Source organism: Oenanthe melanoleuca, chromosome 12 (genome assembly GCF_029582105.1).
Source record: "Oenanthe melanoleuca isolate GR-GAL-2019-014 chromosome 12, OMel1.0, whole genome shotgun sequence".
In the NCBI taxonomy this organism is placed as follows: Eukaryota; Metazoa; Chordata; class Aves; order Passeriformes; family Muscicapidae; genus Oenanthe; species Oenanthe melanoleuca.
This window is the reverse complement of record NC_079346.1, coordinates 16,404,342-16,423,551: the sequence shown is the minus strand read 5'-3', so window position 1 is coordinate 16,423,551 and position 19,210 is coordinate 16,404,342. Positions and strand designations below refer to the sequence as shown.

General features: G+C 57.5%; 4 protein-coding genes across 7 annotated transcripts in view; 1 reads left to right on the top strand and 3 right to left on the bottom strand.

Annotated features, from left to right (window-relative positions):
* The window catches only part of RNF123 (ring finger protein 123), a 47,177-nt gene extending 40,402 nt beyond the window's left edge, over window positions 1-6,775 (top strand). For all 3 annotated transcript variants that reach the window (XM_056501387.1, XM_056501386.1, XM_056501388.1), the window contains exons 36-39: window positions 5,505-5,647; window positions 5,976-6,070; window positions 6,160-6,245; window positions 6,350-6,775. In XM_056501387.1, the coding sequence (XP_056357362.1) occupies window positions 5,505-5,647; window positions 5,976-6,070; window positions 6,160-6,245; window positions 6,350-6,449 (424 nt within the window). In that variant the 3' untranslated portion in view covers window positions 6,450-6,775. The remainder of the gene's footprint in view (window positions 1-5,504; window positions 5,648-5,975; window positions 6,071-6,159; window positions 6,246-6,349) is intronic.
* On the bottom strand, window positions 1,331-4,436 carry AMIGO3 (adhesion molecule with Ig like domain 3). Its single transcript, XM_056501397.1, has one exon. It carries the CDS (start codon window positions 3,852-3,854, stop codon window positions 2,214-2,216), a length of 1,641 nt encoding a protein of 546 aa, XP_056357372.1. The 5' UTR covers window positions 3,855-4,436; the 3' UTR covers window positions 1,331-2,213.
* Window positions 6,776-6,849: 74 nt separating the features above from the next.
* GMPPB (GDP-mannose pyrophosphorylase B) lies at window positions 6,850-9,109 on the bottom strand. Its single transcript, XM_056501400.1, has 8 exons — window positions 8,865-9,109; window positions 8,719-8,799; window positions 8,596-8,644; window positions 7,932-8,233; window positions 7,777-7,855; window positions 7,554-7,681; window positions 7,192-7,374; window positions 6,850-7,039 (listed from the first exon to the last, which is right to left on the bottom strand). The coding sequence occupies exons 1-8, from the start codon at window positions 8,991-8,993 to the stop codon at window positions 6,908-6,910; spliced, it is 1,083 nt and encodes a 360-aa protein (XP_056357375.1). The 5' UTR covers window positions 8,994-9,109; the 3' UTR covers window positions 6,850-6,907.
* A 917-nt stretch (window positions 9,110-10,026) lies between these two features.
* The window catches only part of IP6K1 (inositol hexakisphosphate kinase 1), a 36,374-nt gene continuing 27,190 nt past the window's right edge, over window positions 10,027-19,210 (bottom strand). Inside the window, exons 4-8 of one of the 2 annotated variants that reach the window (XM_056501408.1) lie at window positions 17,958-18,303; window positions 15,562-15,772; window positions 14,806-14,990; window positions 13,331-13,506; window positions 10,027-12,523 (exon numbers count right to left, since the gene is read on the bottom strand). In XM_056501408.1, the coding sequence (XP_056357383.1) occupies window positions 12,026-12,523; window positions 13,331-13,506; window positions 14,806-14,990; window positions 15,562-15,772; window positions 17,958-18,180 (1,293 nt within the window). In that variant the 5' untranslated portion in view covers window positions 18,181-18,303 and the 3' untranslated portion in view covers window positions 10,027-12,025. The remainder of the gene's footprint in view (window positions 12,524-13,330; window positions 13,507-14,805; window positions 14,991-15,561; window positions 15,773-17,957; window positions 18,304-19,210) is intronic. The other variant, XM_056501409.1, reaches the window with a different exon arrangement.

Sequence of the window (19,210 nt, the reverse complement as noted above, 5' to 3'; positions counted from 1 at the left end):
CACGGGCTTGGCACTGTCTCACCAGATGCAGGCCACGCTCAGGTCAGGGTCCTTGTCTGGTTTGGACCTGGGTGCAGTCAGCTGGGTCTCCTCTCTTTCCCAGACATTCCCAGGTCAAATCCAAGCCTTCCTTGCATGGGATCCCTGCCTGGGTGCAAAGCCAGGGGTGATTGCAGCACCTCAAGGTGCCACTCATGTCTGTATCCAAAACAACCCACCTCTTCACCCCCTGGCAGTCCCAGTGTGGCTGGCACGGTGTCCTGGGCCTGTCAGGACGCTGTGCTAACACGAGGTGACAGGGCCAGCAGTGGTGGGTGTGGGGCAGTGAGGGCACAGCCAGGGGGGCTGTCGCTGTGCATCCGTCACCTCCGCCAGCTGCGGGCACGGGCGGCACAGAGCTGCACAAGGTCACTGTCAGCAGCAGCACTGGGGGGCTGGGCCGTGGCAGGAGTGCTCTCCCAAACATCACCCCTCCTTGGACTGGGAGGGGTGGTATTGACAAGCTATTCGGGCACAAAGCTGAGTTTTTACTGGGAAAAAAAGCTGCTTGTTTTCTGGCCAGAGAAGTTGAAAGGATGTGTGCTAGTGTGGTCCTAATGGCACAGGGCTCTTCCCCTCCCACCAGTCATGGGGCTGCCAGCAGCTCCTGGGGCCAGGGCACTCAGCCATGGGACAGGGCTGCAGGTCTCTGAAGAGTCCTGGTCCCCATGATGACCTGGTAGCCCTGGCCTCCCCTGTGCTGCATGTGATGGCCACGTCCTCTTGCTCCAGCTGTGGATGGGATACTGGTGACTGGCAGATAGGATATCCTTATCTCTCTGTGGGATCAGACAGGCATTTTGAGGGGGCAGAACCACTCCCTGTTTCAGGAAGAGGCAAGGGTGGGTGCCAGGGAAGGCAGCACAGGTGTAATGAGTGGGAGGCTCTGTCTGCAGGGAGCACCAGGACTGAGCCAAAGGCAGTGCCAGTCCCATCCCTAGAGGTGCCTTTCCTCTGCATCTAAACCCTGCTTGTTTCTTTCGGGGTCTGGATGTGCCCTTGTATCGCTCAGTGCTGCTACTTCCCCAGCTCCCAGGCATCATTTTGGGGACCTGCCCTCCCAAGGACGAACCACTGAATGCTTCTCTCTCACCAGCACATTTAAGCCCCTTGCTAAGCCACCTGAAGGCCATTTGATGGAGCAGAGGCTGCCAGTCCAGTGCAGATTGCCTGGCTCCATGTGCTGGACCTGCAGGAATTTGGGGCTCCCTCAGACCTCAGCCTGCCACCGCTGTGCCCGTGAGCTGCACACTGCTGCAAGGGCAAGGAGACACTCAGCCCAGCGTGAGCTTAAAAAAATAGGCATTTTTATTCCAATGGAACTAGAGAATTACGACCCAGGAGAGGGGAGGATTACTCACATTTATCGATAGGCTGATTAGGTTACTGCCTAAATAGCTGTGCTGGAGCAGTGTGTCCGCCTCAAGGAGAAGCAGCGAGGAGTGCGTGGTGCATCGGAGACCTCGGTGTCCTTGGTGGCACGGGGACATCTGAGCAATGCGGGCTGGGGCGCTGTGTCTCGTCACCTCATCCTGCCGTGACGATTTACAGCTTCTTGGGAAGCAAAAGCTTGTGAGGTTTGCTTGGCTGCGTGGCTGGTCGGGCGCTGAGCTCCATCCCTCCTGCACGTTTGGGGAGGGGTGTGCACCCCCTGTTTGTGACAGGGTCACAGTCCCCTGCTCCCAGCCATGACATGCTGATGGCGACCAGCATGTGCTGGGAGAGAACAGTGGCATCGCCATTCCTGAGGACCCTGGCATGAGCCAGGACAATGTCCCACTTGTCACAGCTATTCCTTGGCCTGGGAGGGCTATGGCAGTGGTGCCAGGTTGCCTGGGGACATGGCAAATGCCCAGGCCTGGTGTCACATTGGAGAGGGTGGGTGCCCAAATGAAGGGGTATTTGTCCAGCATGCTGGGTTTGGTTCATCATCGTTACCTTTGTGCTAACAAGGCCATTGCCAGTGGACTATACACGGTGCTCTTGCTGGGCACCAGTGTGCCTGTGGCCCAAAACCCACCAGGAGCCCATGGCTGAAGCAGTTGTTGGTGACGTCAGTCACTCCTGTGGGTCGTGGTCAAGCCAGGAACTCAGGATGCCCAAAATCCTGTTCTAGCAGCGAAGGAGGCAACCAGTTCTTGGGAGGCCCCGGCTCTGTTCCCAGCTCTCTCCCACTAGGACACAATGGGGGTATCAGAAAAGACAGAGCTGATGGACTCTGAGTCTGACTTGAGCTGCAGGACCTTGGGGTGCTTGGGGTCGGGGAAGTCCTCGCCGAGGGCCAGGCGGATCTTGCCGTTCTGTGTCTCCCTGATGGGCTCGAGGAACACAACGTGTTTGTTGGCGCTGGCCTTGCGGTTCGGCGCGTCGGTGGCGGGGGGAGTGGTGCTGAGGATGGAGGACTGGGCGCTGCACTCCTGCGGGGGGCTCAGCGGGACTGGCTTCCTGCAGCAGCCCAGGCAGCGGCACGGTGTGAGGTACAAGTAGATGATCACCAGCACCAGGCTCACAATGCAGCCCAGCAGGGTCGTGAGGCCTGTGCTGAAGGTCTCCCCAGCTGCCTTGGGGTAGAGGACGGTCACGTTGAACTCGCACATCCTGCTGAAGTTGTAGGGGCTGTTCATGGCCAAGCCTACGTAGACCCCCGAGAGCCAGGGCTTGGCTGCGGCGATCCTCAGGCTGCCATTGCCATAGACTTCCAGGGAGCGATTGCCGTTCCCTGGGTGTCGGATGGGCTCGTGCTGAGGGGTGATCCACATGTAGGTGGCGGCTGCGTGGGGCAGGCTGGTGTTACTGGTGTTACAGGTGAGCAGGATGGGCTGGCCCACCGTCACCTCCAGGTGTGAGAGGTGCGCATCTTCAGTGCTTGCCGAGCAGTTTTCAAACATGCGGCTGTGTTTGAGGAACTTGATCAGGGACCGGGGCACGTTGTCAGACACCTTGCAGGTGTGTTCCTCAGAAAAATCTTTCACGGAGCTGAAACCTCGCTGATTCCAGCGCTGAAGCATCAGGTAGAGAGGGCAGCTGCACCTGATGGGGTTGTTGTGCAGGTACAGGCCATTGCCGATGTTTTCGGGAAGAGCTGCCAGCACCTCCACGGGGATGCTGCTCAGGTTGTTGGAGGAGAGGTCCAGCGTGCGGAGGTTGTAGATTCCCAGCCCCTGCACCGCGTGGAAGGGGAAGGTGGTCAGGTTGTTCCAGCTCAGGTAGACTTTCCGCAGACCGCTCAGCTTGGCAAAAGCGTTTTCATCCACGCGCGCGATGCGGTTGTTGTAGAGCAGCAGCTCCTCCAGGCTCACCAGCGCCTCGAAGTAGTGCCTCTCCACGGCGTGCAGGTGGTTGGAGGACATGTCCAGGTGCCGCAGGAAGGAGGCATTGTGGAAAGCCCGCGGAGAAAGGTCCCGAATCTGGTTGTGGCTGATGTGAAGGGTCTCGAGGTGCGGGAGGGCGGCCAGCCAGCGGTCGTGGAGCTGGGTGAGGGCATTGTGGCTGAGGTCCAGCGTGGTGGTGGTGGGCGGCAGTGCCTGGGGCACCCGCTGCAGCGTCTGCCGGCTGCAGCTCAGCAGGTCGGAGGTGCAGATGCAGGCGGCGGGGCAGCGGGGAGGCTGCGGGGAGGCTCGAGGGGCGCTCAGCTGGAGCAGCAACAGCAACAGCTTCGCCACCCGCGGCCAGAGCGGGTCCCCGGGCACCGGTGAGGACATTGTGGCGGGCAGGAACCTCTCTACAGCCCGGCGGCACAGCTCGGTGAGACGCGAGAAAAAATCTGCCGCCGTCTCTCGTCTCTTCCCCCACTCTGGCTTGGCTCTACCAAGCATCCACAGACGCCCCTTTGCACCCCGTGAAAGAGGATCCCGATTCCAGCCGTGGGGCTTGGAAAGACCTAAAGGGCGGCATCACCGTGCCCGGCTGTGCCGCGGCTCACCCGAGGCTGCCTCGTACCTGTGCTCCGGCGGGCCGGGGGCTGCCGGGGGCGGGCTGGGCGATCAGCATCGGGAGGCTGAGGCGCTCGGGCGCTCCGGGGCTGTGTGTGGGGCTGGGCGGGCGCCTCGCTGCCTCCTGGAGCTTCTCATCCCTGGAGTGCGAAGTTTCTCAGCGCTCAGGCACATCCGCACTCTGCGACCTCCGGGGAGCCCGCTGCGGCTCCTTCCCGGGCAGCATCTCCGGAGCGCAGTCCCGCTCCTGCCCGTATTTACGGGCGGGCGGTGCGCGGCCAGGGGGCCGGGCGGGATCCCATTGGTCCCGGCGCGGGGAGTGGTGGCCCTGGCCCGGTCCCTGTCCCCGTCCTTGGCCGTGGCCCTCCCTGCGAGTGGGCAGAGCGATGCGCAGCCCCAGCACCGACCCTGCGTGGTCGCTCGTCCCCCGGGGAGCTGAGGAGCACTTCGGCCGTAGTGCTGTGCAGCCGCCGGAGAGCCGCGACCGGCTGTAATCCATACAGCGGCTGCTTCGCCACTGCCCAGCCTCTGGCAGAATGCTGGAATAAATCTGTCACCTCTGGGAGCCTCGTGTCACATCCTGCATCCAGGCTGGCAGAGGGGATGGCGGTCACCCCCCGGTGCTGCTTCTCTCTTAGCCGCGGTCTTTCCTGCTGCCCTAATTCCCAGCACCCCACGAGTTGGGGTCCCTCCCAGCACCCCCGGCCCTGGAGCGAGCAGTGGGGCTGAGCCCAGTGGGTCCCCACGGCAGAGGGGTGCCGTGAGCTGCTGGCGAGGAAGGAGTGGCCACAGGGTGAAGGACACGCAGGAATGTCATTATCCAGAGCTCAGGCGGTTTAGTGGGAAGAGGAGAGCTGGGGAATTGGTTTCCATTAGGGCAGCAAAAAGCTAATTTGGCGGCTGCAGCTGCTGCGAGTCAAGGGGCTGTTAACCCCCTGTGCCCCGGCACAGCCTGTGCTGACTGGCTGCTCCCTTGCCCCTCCTGCTGCTGGGGTGGTTCTGCTTGCCCCTGGGCAAGCCAGGGAGCCAGCCCTGCTCCTTGCCAGGGGCTGTTACCAGGCCACGGCACTGGTGCCCAAGGGAGACACTCATTAATGTGACCTTCATCTATCCTGGCTGTGCCCACTGAAGCCATGGCCATGACTTCTCCCTCCTGCCTTTTGGGGGGACTCGCTTGCCCTAAGTGCACCCTGAGCTGTCCTTTTGGGCAGGAGGGCCCCAGCCCCTGGTGTGAGGCTCTGCAGAGCATCTCCCTTGAGGTGCTGTGACTAAGGGCAGCGCTGGATGCTTCAGCCACCCTGCAGCAACCCAGGCTCAGGCACTGGCCCGAGGGCTGCAGCCTCAGCAAGTTCTGAAGCACTGCATCGATCCCTGGAGCCTCTGAGTCGGGGTGGCAGAGAAGGAGGAGGATGACTGCTGCTCTTTGGCTGCATTTGAACAGGTTCCTCTGGCCTGGGGTGACACCAGCTGGGGATGCTGGTGTGGGAGCACAGGGTGGGGTGTCTGTGGTCTGAGGTGTGTGTCCCCTGGCAGGACGGAGCGTGCCACCGCGGTGCTGCTGGCAGATCCCTGCTTCCAGCTGCGCTCCATCCAGTACCTGCTGGGCCACGCCGAGCCCTCGGCCCTGGCAGCGGCTGCTCCGGCCGCCGACAAGCGCCACTTCTCCCTGCACACCTGTAAGTGTTGGCCCTGCACTGGGAGCTGGGCTGTGCTCACCACCCACCCACTGCCGGGGAGGGAGGAATGGGGATGCTGGTTTCTGTGTCCCCTGCAAAGTCCCAGCCCTTTTAGTCCTGGGGACAGGTGTCTATGTCCCCCTCCACCACCCAGCAGTAGCTCTTTGCATGGGGATGCATCCAATGCCAGCCAGTAGTTCTGCCCTGCCCAGTGCTCCCTGCCCTGGCTGGTCCTTAAGGGCAGCTGCAGCACCTGTGCACCACTCAGCAGCCTCAGGACAGCCTGAGGGTGCCATCCACCCCACACATGCCCAGTTTGCTCCCTCAGACACAGAGTACATCAACCCTGAGGAGTTGGCAAAGGTGGAAAAGATGCTGAACCATCTGAGTGAGGAGTCCAAGCAGGCAGCTGCTACCACACTGGTGAGTCCTCCCCCTGCCCTAGTCCTTGACAGCAGGCCTGGGACACAGGTCTTTGGATGCCACCACTAACTGCCTGGTGACCTCCACAGCCCACCAGCGAGGAAGACCTGTGCCCCATCTGCTACGCACACCCCATCTCGGCCATCTTCAGGCCGTGCTCCCACAAGTCATGCAAGTGAGTAGCTCCCATGTCTGACCTCCACCAGCCTGACTGCCAGCCCCTGGCCCTGCCCTGTGCCGTGGGGGTGGGGGCTGATGCTCTTTCCTCCTCTGTCCCAGAGCCTGCATCAACCAGCACCTGATGAACAACAAGGACTGCTTCTTCTGTAAGGCCACCATCACAGGGGTGGACGACTTCACCAAGCCAGCCAGCTCATAGAGCCCGGCCCCACACCACGGGCTCCCCCCCAAATGCTTGCCCTGCTCGGGGCTGTGGGACCCTCACCCAGAGGGTCAGGAGCCAGCACGGGGCAGCAGCGTGGGGCAGGAGGGCTGCAGAGTGGGAGAGGCTGGTGCCCAGCAGCCTCTCTGCCCTGTGGGCCATTCTCAGGGAGGGGAGCCCAAGGCCTCGGCTCTGTGGCAGCACTGGGAATCCACGGCAGCTCCAGGGCCAGGGCAGGGGGCTGAGCTGGGCATTTGGGCTGTTAACTTGCCCCTGGCTGGGGGCTGACTTCATGAAAAGCAGCATTAAATTATTCTTCCTTATGTGGTGCCCTGAAAGATGGGAAGGGGGAGCTACCCAGTGTTAGGGCTGCACTCAGGTGATGCTTAACGGTAAATGTAAATATAAATATTTAATCCAAGGAGTGCTGGGAGTGCAGGGCCTGCTAGGGGCTGCTACATGATGATGCGTGGCTCTGGCACGGACTCGGCGATGGATTTGTGTGGCAGCACGTTGGCCCCGTTGAGGTAGAGCTCGTCGTTGACGATGACGTCCTCGCCCAGCACAGTCACGTTCTCCATGCGCACCTGCCCAGAGAGGCCCTGTCACATCCCTGCGCAGGGCCCGGTGCCAGGCTCCGGCTCCTGCCCGCAGGGCCACATCCCTGCAGCCACAGCCCGAGGAGGTGGGAGGGCAAGAGCTGAGTCCCAGTCCCCTGCAGGGGCACCCATGTCCTCACCCACTGCCCCACAGAGCAGCTCCAGCCCACGATGCAGGACTCCAGCCAGGAATGGGAGCGGATGCGGGCCCCTTCCAGCACAGTGCAGCGCTTGATGCGCACCCCATCCTCCACCACCACGCCGGCCCCGATCGTCACGTTGGGGCCGATGATGCAGTTTGCCCCAATCTTGGCACTGGGATCCTGGAAGGAAGAGGGCCTGTATCAGGGTTGGGAGGGCAGGCAGCTCTTGGCATAGCCCATGCCACTTGGCCAGCCAGGGGAGGAGGGCACAGCTGGAGGATGGCAGCGAGGACAGCAGTGGGACAATGCAGAGAGCTCATGACATGCTAGGGGCTGGTGTGCTGGGGGCTGGTACTTACCACCAGCACATTCCCTACGACACCTGGCCCCGAGTGCAGCTTCTCGGGGTGCTGAGCCCGCAGTGCCTGCAGGTACATGCACATGCCCGTAAGGAAGTCCTTTGGCTGCCCAATGTCCATCCAGAAGCCTGTGGGGACAAAGCCACAGTGACAGCCCCCAGCGTAGAGTGGCAGTGCAGGCAAGACCCCCGATGCTGTGCCTGCACTGTGCACAGGGCCTTACCCTGTAGCTCCATGGCGTAGAGCTGCCCGTCCTGTGCCATGGCTGGGAAGATCTCCTTCTCGATGGAGGTGGGGCGCAGCTGCGAGGACGGGGCACAGGGTTGAGCAGGGCGCACAGCCCCTCAGCCTGGCCCAGCCTGGCAGCCCGCCTCGTACCTGGATCCGTTGCAAGATGCCAGGGCTAAAGATGTAGAGCCCAGCATTGATCTTGTTGGACACAAAGACGCGCGGCTTCTCCACGAAGCGGCAGATGCGGCCGGTGTCAGCCTCGCACACCACCACGCCGTACTTGGCCGGCTCCTCCACGCGGGTCACCACCAGAGAGCCCTCGCCGCCGTGCTGCCGGTGGAAACGGGCCAGCGCCGCGAAGGGGAACTCGCAGATCACGTCGCTGTTGAGGACAAAGAAGGGCTCCCCGTCCTCGGCCAGCAGGTCCCGCGCCAGCGCCAGAGGCCCCGCTGCGCGGCCGTGAGTGACGCCGCAGGGACGCGGTGAGCCCAGAGCCCGAGTCCTGCTGGCCCCACCTCTGCCGGTCCCAGCATCCCTCCCAAGGCCCCAGTCCCTCTGATCTTCACCCGGCCCGCTGTCCCTGGTCCTGCTCATGTCCATCCTGGCATACCTCTCCCGGTTCTCCTGCTCCTCCCGGCCCTACCCATCCATACGCACCCAAATGCGCACGGTGCCCCCCTCCCCTCCCAGCGTTTGTAGCCGTGCCGTATCCATCCCGGGGTATCCCCCCAGCACCCACCCTGCTGTCCCCAGACTTCCCCCATCCCGCCTGCGCCCACCCTCCAGCCCCCAGCCCCTGCCCGTCTCCTACCTGTGCCTAGCGGCTCCTTCTCGTGGGACATGGAAATGCGGATGCCGAGCTGCGGGCACAGGGTGAGCGGCGGGACAGACCCGAGTTACGGGGGGCGGCGGGGGGAGGCGGAAGGGCCCTTACCCGTTGTTCCTGCTCCCGCATGGCGGCCTCCAGCGCGTCCGACATGTAGCTCACCGCCAGCACCACATGGCTGACGCCCGCCTGCGGGAGCGCGGGTCAGCCGGCGGCGGGGCGGCCCCCGCGCCCCCCGCGCCCCGCGCCCCCACCTGCCGGAGAGCTTCCAGCTGGTGGAGCAGCACCGCCTTGTTGCAGAACTCCACCAGCGGCTTCGGCCGGCTCAGGGTCAGCGGCCGCAGCCGCGTCCCGAAGCCGCCAACCAGGATCAGCGCCCGCATCCCGCGTCTCGCGCAGCGCCCGCACCGACACGTCAGAGCGGGGCGCGCGGGGCGCGTCAGCGCCGCACGGCCCCGCCCCGTCCGGTGACACCGCCCCGCCCGGTAATACCGCCCCATCCTGTGACACCGCCCCATCCTGTGACACCGCCCCGCCCGGTAACACCGCCCCATCCTGTGACACCGCCCCATCCTGTAACACCGCCCCATCCTGTGACACCGCCCCGCCCGGGTGACACCGCCCCGCCCGGTAATACCGCCCCATCCTGTAACACCGCCCCATCCTGTGACACCGCCCCGCCCGGTAATACCGCCCTATCCTGTGACACCGCCCCGCCCGGTAATACCGCCCTATCCTGTGACACCGCCCCATCCTGTGACACCGCCCCGCCCGGTAATACCGCCCTATCCTGTGACACCGCCCCATCCTGTGACACCGCCCCGCCCGGTAATACCGCCCCATCCTGTAACACCGCCCCGCCCGGTAATACCGCCCTATCCTGTGACACCGCCCCATCCTGTGACACCGCCCCGCCCGGTAATACCGCCCTATCCTGTGACACCGCCCCATCCTGTGACACCGCCCCGCCCGGTAATACCGCCCCATCCTGTAACACCGCCCCGCCCGGTAATACCGCCCTATCCTGTGACACCGCCCCGCCCGGTAATACCGCCCCATCCTGTAACACCGCCCCGCCCGGTAATACCGCCCCGCCCGGCGACACCGCCCTGCCTCCGGCCGGGTCCTACCGCCCGCCCCCGACACACAGCACCGCCCGGTAATACCGCCCCGTCCGCCCGGCCCCGTAACACCGCCCGCCCATGTCCTACCGCCCTCCCGGGTCTCAGTGCCCGCCCCGCACGCTTCCCCGCCCGCCGGGTCCCACCGCCGTACGGCCAGGTCGCTACTGCAGCCGCCGGGGCGACCCCGCTGAGAGCAGCGGCCACAGCCGCACCGGGCAGGGACGCGCATCCAAGCCTTCCAACCACATCCCCAAGGCTCATATGGTGGGAGAGGCAGGCACGGCACACGGCGGACAAAAACAGATCCTTTAATGGTTTTTGGTTCTCTGTGAAGCACAAACAGGGTGGTTATTCATGTAAAAACAAACGGGGCCAAGGCTATGTACAAGCTGTGGAGTCCCACCGCGGTGGTCCGAAGGGGGAGGCGGCTCCCACTGAGCACCGGCAGCGTGGCCCCTCCGTCACGGCCCAGTGAGGTGGGGAAGGGGAGGAATGAGCGCGGGGGGACAGCAAGGGGCTCTCCTAGAGGTGCGGCCTGACCCGCCCTAGCACAGCCCGCGGGGACAAGGACATGCAGAGGGGGGCGGCGATGGGCCACGCTGGGGCAGAGCCAGGGAATAATACGGCTGTCGTGGGTACCTACACCCCAGCACTCAGCCAACCTCGCTGACTCCTGCAAACCTGCTCCCTGAAAATCCTGTGAGTCCTGGCAAGGTAGGGACGCACAGAAGCAATGAAGTAACCCAGTGCAGGGCAGCATGCCATGGATAAAGGTCCTTGTCGAATGGGTGGGAGAGGAGTAGTGGCTTGGGCAAGCTTCGAGGAGCTGGGAGACAGGCAGAAAAAGTGGGCAGCGCTCCTGTCCCTGTCCACACCAGTGCCACAGACTGTGGCTGCTGTGGCAACCTGCTTTCTTAACAGCCTCTGCGCACATGCGACATGCGAGTATTCCCCAAAGGAGCTTTCCTGAAGTAATTAGAAAAACCCCAACCCTGGCCTTGTGAGTACACAAGGTAATGGTAATGCCATGGAACAAGTCAGTGAGAGCAGGAGGGAGCAGCAAGGGCCCCAGCACAGAAACAGGAGCTGAGGTGGAGCAGGGGTAGGTCCGGTACCACCAGGCCACAGTATCAAACGTTAATTCCTCATCGAAGGAGGCTGGAGGACATTGATTTTGGGAGACACTGACTCCATGAAGCAAAGCTGAACAGTCAGGCAGTGGTACTGAACAGTCAAGACAGTGGCACTCACTGCTCAGCTAGGTCACCCCTCACCTGGCCCCTGGAAACCCTCAGGGAGGAGACACGGATCAGCCCTGAGCCTCAGCCTCCCCTTCCACCACCCCCAGACCTGTTGGAAGAGCAGGGCCTGGGAGCAGAGGGTCCCCGGGGGAAGAGGGCAGCTTTGTGCTGGAGGGACAGAATCTGTACTTTACAGGAGGGGAAGGGTTGAAATGGTCCGAAATGCCCCGCTGCACAGCTGGGGTCATGTTAACTGCTACAGGTACTATTGCTAGCCCACGAGCTGAGTGCTTGCAAGTCAATGGTCCAGGGCAGAGCCCTGTGCCTGCCCCATGCCATGCCATCAGGGAGCAAGCAGACTCCAGGCTCGAGCACAGCTCCACGTGTGTGGCATTCCTTCCAGGCCACAGCTCCGCCAAGGATTGCATTTGGTCATTTCATTTCCGTGTTTGGGGTGGCTACTCACAGTGCCCAAACATCAGAAAAAGGCAGCATCAAAAGCAAAGCCCCATCAGCAAAACCCACAGCAGAGCCAGCAACACCAAACACAGGGACCAGCACCTGACTTCTCACCGGTGGCCCCACAGACGCTGCCAACCGTCAGGCGAGCACCCTTTCCAAATAACTCAGGAGAAATTCACAGGGGAAGCTCCTGAGGCAGGAGCTCCTCACACCTGAGCTCCAGCCTGGTCAGGAGCCCTGGGCTCTCCTGCTTTCTCTTTCCCTATGTCCAGGTCCTCCCTCCAGAACGTGATGAGCGAAGAACCAGGACACCTGACACCCAGCAGGCATCTACAGAGCCTCCTCCAGGAGGCAGAGCAAGTGTGATCAGAACCATCTGAACCATCTGGCACCGTCAGCGCAAACTCCTGGTCAGCACGAGGAGTTCTTCCATCCTGCCTCACCTCAGCTCTTCTATCCAAGTACATTTAAAAAACAATGGAGCGATACAGTTGTTTAAAACCAAATTTGTCTGTGTTTTTCCTGTGGTAGTGGGTGGTCTTGTCTGCTCCTGCCACCAGGACAAGAATAAGAGGCCGCAGCCAAGGACTACTGGTTTTCCTCTCGCATCTGTTCCATGATGTTGATGAGGCTTTCCAGCCCGAACACGTAGCCCATGTCGGGCCCGTCGTGCACGGTGGGGTCGTCGCGGAAGCCTTTGAAGGTGCTGTGTGCAAAGTCAATCATGCGCACGTCCACCTTGGGCTGTGCCGAGCCGGGCTCCGAGCCGCCGCCGTCCTGGAGGCTCTCGGGGACGGAGCCCTTCAGGCGCGCCTCCGGCCGGCGCTCCGCCAGCGGCCCCGCCCGGCTGTCCTTGCCGTCGTAGATGATCAGCAGCGAGCTGGAGTAGAAGCGGTAGGAGGCCTGTCTCTCCAAAACCGCCTTCAGGCTGCGCAGTTTGGCCAGGACAGGCTCAAAGAGGTCCTTGCGCAGCTCGATGCCGTTGTGCAGATACTGGTAGAGGGCGTTGCGGAAGCCTTCGATGGAAAGGCCGCGCCCATAGTATTTATTCCTGCATAAGTAATGCCCTGTGTCCAGCTGATAGACCTGGAACACCAAAGGAAATGCACATCAAGTGGGAGCCACAGGCTAAGGCCATGCAGAGAGTCCTGAGCTGTCCTGCACTGACAGGCCAGGGGGAACTTATCCTACCCCCATTTGACGGGGTGGGAGCAAGACACAGCTCTCCCTGTTCCCTGATCCCAGAGCAGCTCATGGGTGCAGCCCAGGGCCATACTCTGGATGCCTGAGCACTAGGCCTCTTTCAGGACACTCAAAAAGGGCTCATCAGTTCCAGTGCCCCAAAAGGCATGACAAAACTGACCTCAAGAGCTAAAAAGCCAAGTCTTACAGCAACTCAGACAATCCTCTGGCAGCATGAGCTGCAGACACCTATTGCCATTACATGGCAAGTGATTAATGAGGAGCTTCAGTGTCTGTGGGCAGAGATCTGGGTTACAAGATCTGGTTCCTTCAGCAGGTAGGGAAAGGAATGATTATTGCACAGCATCAAACCCTCGTGCACAAGGCCCAGGCACAGCAGAGCAACTTTTTAACGATCAGTGCAGTAGAGAAGGAAATCTCAGACACCTCCATTCCCAGGCACTGTGATTCTGGCTGAACACTAAGCCAAAAAAACTATTTTATTAGAAAATCCCCTAATGGTCAGTGAACAAAAGAGCTATGGACAAAGCAGGCCATCTCAGGAGAAGCAGGCTCTTTTGTTTTAGTGTATGAATGCTATGTACCTACCTGCAGTGGGAGGTTAAAATTCACTGCTTAGCAGGAATGCTAACTGGGAGGTTTAATGGAGCTGTGAAAAGGAAGGTGCATTTGAGCCTGGGGGATTCCTACCTGCATCCCACACACACGCACACCCAAGGTGGCAGAAGTGCTCTGTTCACACTTCTTCATCTGCCGAGCAGCCTTCTCCTCAGAGGCATCATCTCCGTGCTGTCTGGTCCCCATCTTCAGATCAAGCACGCAGGGAAGCTTGAAGTGATGCACCACGTTCTCCAGCAACAGGAACTCTGGGATATGTGTCAAGGAGAGCTCACCCACCAGAGACACCCCAGGGCCACCACAGACAGGGACTTGGGCCAGCAGGAGATAGGGCTGGGCAACAAACAAACAGGAACCAAAGAACAGACAAGACAAACAGTGAGTTGAAGAAAAGGACAAAACCCAAAGAGTAGACCCAGGCTTTGACAGCTGGCAGAAGGAAACAGCCTAGAAAGTGGAACGGCCAACAGCAGGAAGGTCACATGCAGCTGAACTGGAAATTCAGAGGGGAAACTGAAAAGCAAAACACTAGGTGTCAGGAAGGACATAGTATACCAGTAGGAATTGCTGATCCATTAAGAGAGAGCTTAAAGTCTAATCAAATTAGCCATTTGACCATATGGATAAACAATACAAAGTCCACAGACTGAAAGTTCAAGGGTCAAGTAATGGCAAGGTTGGCATGTCCAGAACAGCAGCACTGCCCAACACACAGGGGGAAACTGGGGAGGTGACAAAGCCAGGAAACAGAACAGTAACAGGAGATCTCTGTCACCAGCATACAATGGGCAAGCCCCTGCACTGGGGCACCGCACTGAGAACACACCCCAGGCACTCTGTACAGCAATTTGTTCCAAAAGGGGAAAAAAACACCCCAAAAGTTTGCCCTAAGGGTCTCACAGGGCGCAGATCAACATATAAACATGGAAATGGCAAACAGAGAACAGCTGAATTAAATGTGCAAGAGAGAAATTGTGTTTGGTTTAGAAAGAGGAACTTCACAAAAATAAGGAAGTGTGCTTAAAAAGGAGAGGGCAGCCAAAGAGAATAATTTCTCTGCAAGTGATGCAAGCTATTTAAAAATAAAAGCTGGAGTCTCCAAAGCATACACTTGAGAATTGGAGGAGGAAGCCCAAGCCGTTAGAATGATGAAGAACACAGCTATTAAAAGTAAGTTTGTTTCTATGTGAGGAAAACAGAGTCCAGGTGAAACAAAATAACCCTACAAGCTGGCAAATTCAGGAAAGGCAGGAGGAGTCATTTGTGAAGGCACAGAAAACAAACCCATCTTCAACCATATCAAGAAGTCAGTCAGACTGCCTGGAGGTGGAACGAGATCTTTAGGGTTCCTTCCAATCCAAACCATTCTATGATTCATTAGTGTCACTGTATGGGAAGCAGGAAGGAACAGCAAAAAGGAACATGTAACAACTGTGGTTGAGGACAGAAATGCCAAGGGAAATCCAGGCCTGGCTGCCTGAGGCACAAAGGGGTAACGGGCAGGGCAGCAGCACCTGCCAGAGCCGGCTGTGCTTCCCAAAGGATACTGTAGAGCTTGCGGTCCTTGGACTCGGAGCGCATGCGGCTCAGCTGCTGCTTGTGGCAGCGCAGGCTCCAGGGGTTGTAGCTGATCTTCTCGGAGCTCAGGCCGCTGTTCCCATCCAACATCTGAAATGGAACATCTGAGTGGATGTGCAAGTCCACCCGGGGACTCTTCATTTCCTGGATGCTGCTGGTGTAAAGACAGAACAAATCTGCCTGTTAGAATCCATCAGTTCTTCACATACTTACAACTGACACATCCTCCCCTAGCACACAACCATCTCCTGCTCCTTACAATGCAAATCTTCTTAAAAGCAAATCCTCACCAATACCCTGGGCTGTGAACCCATGCTCCAGGATCTGATCTATCTAATATCTTTGCTAATAGAGCAAACAGGATTACTTGTTCCTCTGGAAACTCTGGCTGGGGTGAGGAGGTAGAGGACCCATACTCAAAACAGCCTGGGAAGAAACCCCTGGGTTAATAACCAGGTGGACTGAAGAGTGTTCAAATCTCCTCTGTATGCTTTGGTTCTACATCTGATACACTGCCAACAGTTATCCTACATCAGAAGCATGTGGATGAATTGGTCCTGAACCCAGCAAAACTCCTGACACAGTCTGCAGTGCCAAAATGTGCTAAGCTACCAAGTGCACAATAGCCTGGCCACCTTAAGGAATTGCAAAACATTCTCAACCAATGGAGTAAGGAAGAGAGATCTCCCATTATTTGTGTTGTCACTGGGCCCTCCAAGTTTTACCTTTCAGTGCTGTCACTGGCCAGGCCAGGCTTCTCCTCCTTGTGCTCGGTGCCACTGCTTGACCTGTGCAGGCTCCGGCGCGAGTGCTTGCGCCGCGGCTGGTCCCTCTCTGGCAGATCATCCTGCTCCACAGCCTCGTTCTCCACATAGGGATAGGCCACCAGGTTAATGTAGCCATCACTGTCTCCCTCAAAACAGACAGATACCACACCTGCCAGGGAGAAGTAACATGTCAATTCTCCTTGAGCAGGGAATACACAACCATTATCAACCAAATGTTCTGTAGGAGAGAGGAAAATGTAGCTCACAGAGAAGCAAAGCAAACCCAGAGCAATGAAAGAGGGGGAAGCTCTGCCACCACAGGAAATAAGGACAAAAGTGCAGCTGGTAGGCTGAGGGTGTGATTTATTTCCTTCCTTCAGTCTTGCAGCAAATGTCGTCAAACTGGAGAGAGTCAAGTACAGTCTGCCAAGATGCTGAGGAGAGCAAAGCAAGTGAAATATCTGGTTAGTCTGGATAAGTACTTATGTCCTGCAAAAGCATTCCTGCTGCTGACAGGGACATCACTGGCGAAGCAGGACTGTGCTTTCTCTGCTAAAGGAGCTTTCCAGCATCAGAGCCATGAAGTACAGAGCCCTAAGGCTGAGGTGACACCTGGCACTCTTATCGCGAGTCAGCCAGTCTCACAAAAAAGGGACCTGCAAGGGCCCAGGGCTTCCTAGCAATAAAAACAGGTGTCCCTGGAAGCATAACTACCTCTGCCAGGTGCAGGCAAGGAGGACCATGTGTCCTGTCCAGTTTTACCTTCTGAAGGCTCCCAGAAAGCACCACAGTCCAAGGGAAGTTACAGATCTTCCATAGCACAGACTCAGAATGTATCTGGCCAGCCACAGAGCAGGACACTGACACTTCCACTTAGGGCTGACATCTCCATTTCTGAGACTGCCCCAGCCCTGAAAATGAGGCCATCAGCCCATCTCCTGATGTGCAATGACAAAATGTTTCATTAGCTTGTCACTAGTATTGACTAGCTGCCAGGAGTTTCAAATGACAGATGCACTGAATCAAATGATTCATTACAAACGTGAGGAAACCTTGCCCTACCCAGCTGATGCTGTTCTCGTCCTTCTTTCCTCCTTGTCTGCACAGGACAATGTTAACAAGGTTCAGGTGGCTCAAACACATCTCCAGAATGTCACTACATAAATGCTACTCCAAGTGCTGCCTGGATGTGCTCAAGATATCTCTGTGAAGTCTTACAGGAACATCCCAGTGCTCAGACAGAAAATATCATACCCAGTGTTCCTCTCCCCCAGAACAGTAGGAAAGATTTCTAGGACTATCAGGAAACTGCACAGGATGAAATCTCACACTGTGATGGAAATGTACATCCCATGCCATTTAGGTACCAGGAAGTACCTGATCTCAAGAAGACAAGTGCCCATCTGGACTATCAGCTTCATCGGTTTTAAACACAAGGAAAAACTCAGATCATATAGACTATAGGAACTACATGGGCTTCAGTGGGATTTCTGATGGGACATTAGAGCACTGTGTGACCCCAGAAGGGCTGGAGGGTAAGAGAGGAGCCATCTGTTGCAGACTGCACCCCTCACTCATGACCACCTGTGTGCAGACACCAGGAGGGAAGCTGACACTGCTTGGAGACAGGCTGCAGCCAGAAGCAAAGGAAAGACCCTGAACAGATGGTGGTCACAGCTGTCCCTAAAGCACCACCCTCCCAGGGCCAGGTGGAGACAAAGCAGCAGAGGGAACAGGAACACTGAGACCCACAAAAGGCTACCTGACCACATCACCATCCTCAACATAAACACACAGGGCTGGAAGCCTATCAAGCTTCTCAAAGACACAGCTGAGCTGCCAACCTCCTACAATGACACAGGCACTGGAAAATTCCACTCCTTCAAAGCAGCTGGGGACAAGGCTGCATCTCAGCACTGGAAAGCCATACTTCCTGCTTCAGCAGCTTGCTGCTACGGGTCCATAAAAGAGATGGGATGAGGAAGCAATAAATTATGGAGCTGGAACGTGCAAATGCTCAGTCAATGATCTGGCTTCATTAGCTCAAGGTCAAGACTGTAATTGACAATAACTTGGTAATAAAACCGCTTCAGTTACACATCCATAACCTTAAACTTTGGACTACAACTGTCACCCTGCATATTCTCTATCTAGAAAGAGGAGCATATTCAATTCAGTGTGCCTACAAAAAGAACAAAAAAGCAACTTCCTCCTTTCCAAGTGCTGCTATCAAATTGCCAGCCCACAAAAGGGAGTTTAAAAAAAAGCAAAATGACACAGAAAGACAGTAAGATAGCAGCAGCTGCAGGAAAATGGAAGGGCAGTTTCTTGAACTGCATTCTGGAATGCCTCACCTTTGTACTCAGGTGTGAACTCCTTCATTTCTGGGGGCAGGGACTCGTAGAAGCGCTGCTCCCTGGTGATGAGGGGCTTGCAGACAGTGTGGTCGTCGTAGCGCATCATGCTGCTGTGCCCGCCCACCTGGTGAATGAAAGGCTCCAGCAGGACCCCCCGGTCTCCAGATCGAGTGGCATTCTTGCCATACTTGCCCACTTCCATGGTTTGACAAACACACATTGCGTTGGGCACTTGTTGCACTCTTGGAGCATGGGGAGAGCCACATGGGCTGGGAGGGGTAGCTCAGGAGCAGTCAGGCAGCCACAGGGGGGAAATCCTGGCAGTTTGTTTCCTCGCAGTGATCTGAAAAAGCAAAAGGGATTCCTGTTAGTAAAGGACCACTTACACCTACTCCTTGTTAGCCTGGAGAAGTTTATGCTATTTATTTATATCCATAACCTCTTTTGTTTTCTGTTTACACCCTGCTTGTTCCAGCATGCTCCTCACCACCTTTTTAATCCTACAGGTAAACACAAACTAATTGGGAGGCAGTCCTATCTAGAGCTCCAATAGGATTGATAGCAGACAAGGAAAGGAGGAGATATGGCTATTTTGAGCCTCCCATCTTTAGAAAATATTATTTGCTTCCCTGTTCATTTTATTAGTAAGGCAATGGAGCAGACTGTGAGCTATAGCCCACACCTGCCTATCAGTAATAGTGACTGACACAAGCAGTACAAGCATTTCCAGAATCTGAATTCCCCTCCTTAAGCCTCTGCATTTTTAACATCTAAATGACTAAATAATTCTTGTTCACCTGCTACTATCACACTGTTTCCTCACTTCTCTTCAGGCATTGAAAGACACAGAGTATGACAGTCATTCTGTCACTGCGTGTGTGCTGGAACTGAATGGATTCTGCTCAGATTCTCTCCTTTATTACTCTCACCCTTTCAGGACTTTTCTAATGCTTTCACAGCACCTATATGCACAACAAGGCCCTGATCTCTAGAGGTAAGCAAGATATACCAGTAAATCCAAATGAGATGACAAGTGCTTTAGAGAAGCAGATGCTCTTTTAATGTTTGCAGAGTGCCCACTACAGCCACAAGATGATTGAAAAGTAAAGCTGCCCAAATTCTCTCCAGATGACTTGCCCTTTCCAGCTTAGATCACAGCTGCTTGTTAGGCTGCTGGGCAAAATGTCAGAGGATTTCCTCTCAAGGATGAGTTATCCAAATGTTGGTACAAGAACCAAGTGGCGACTACA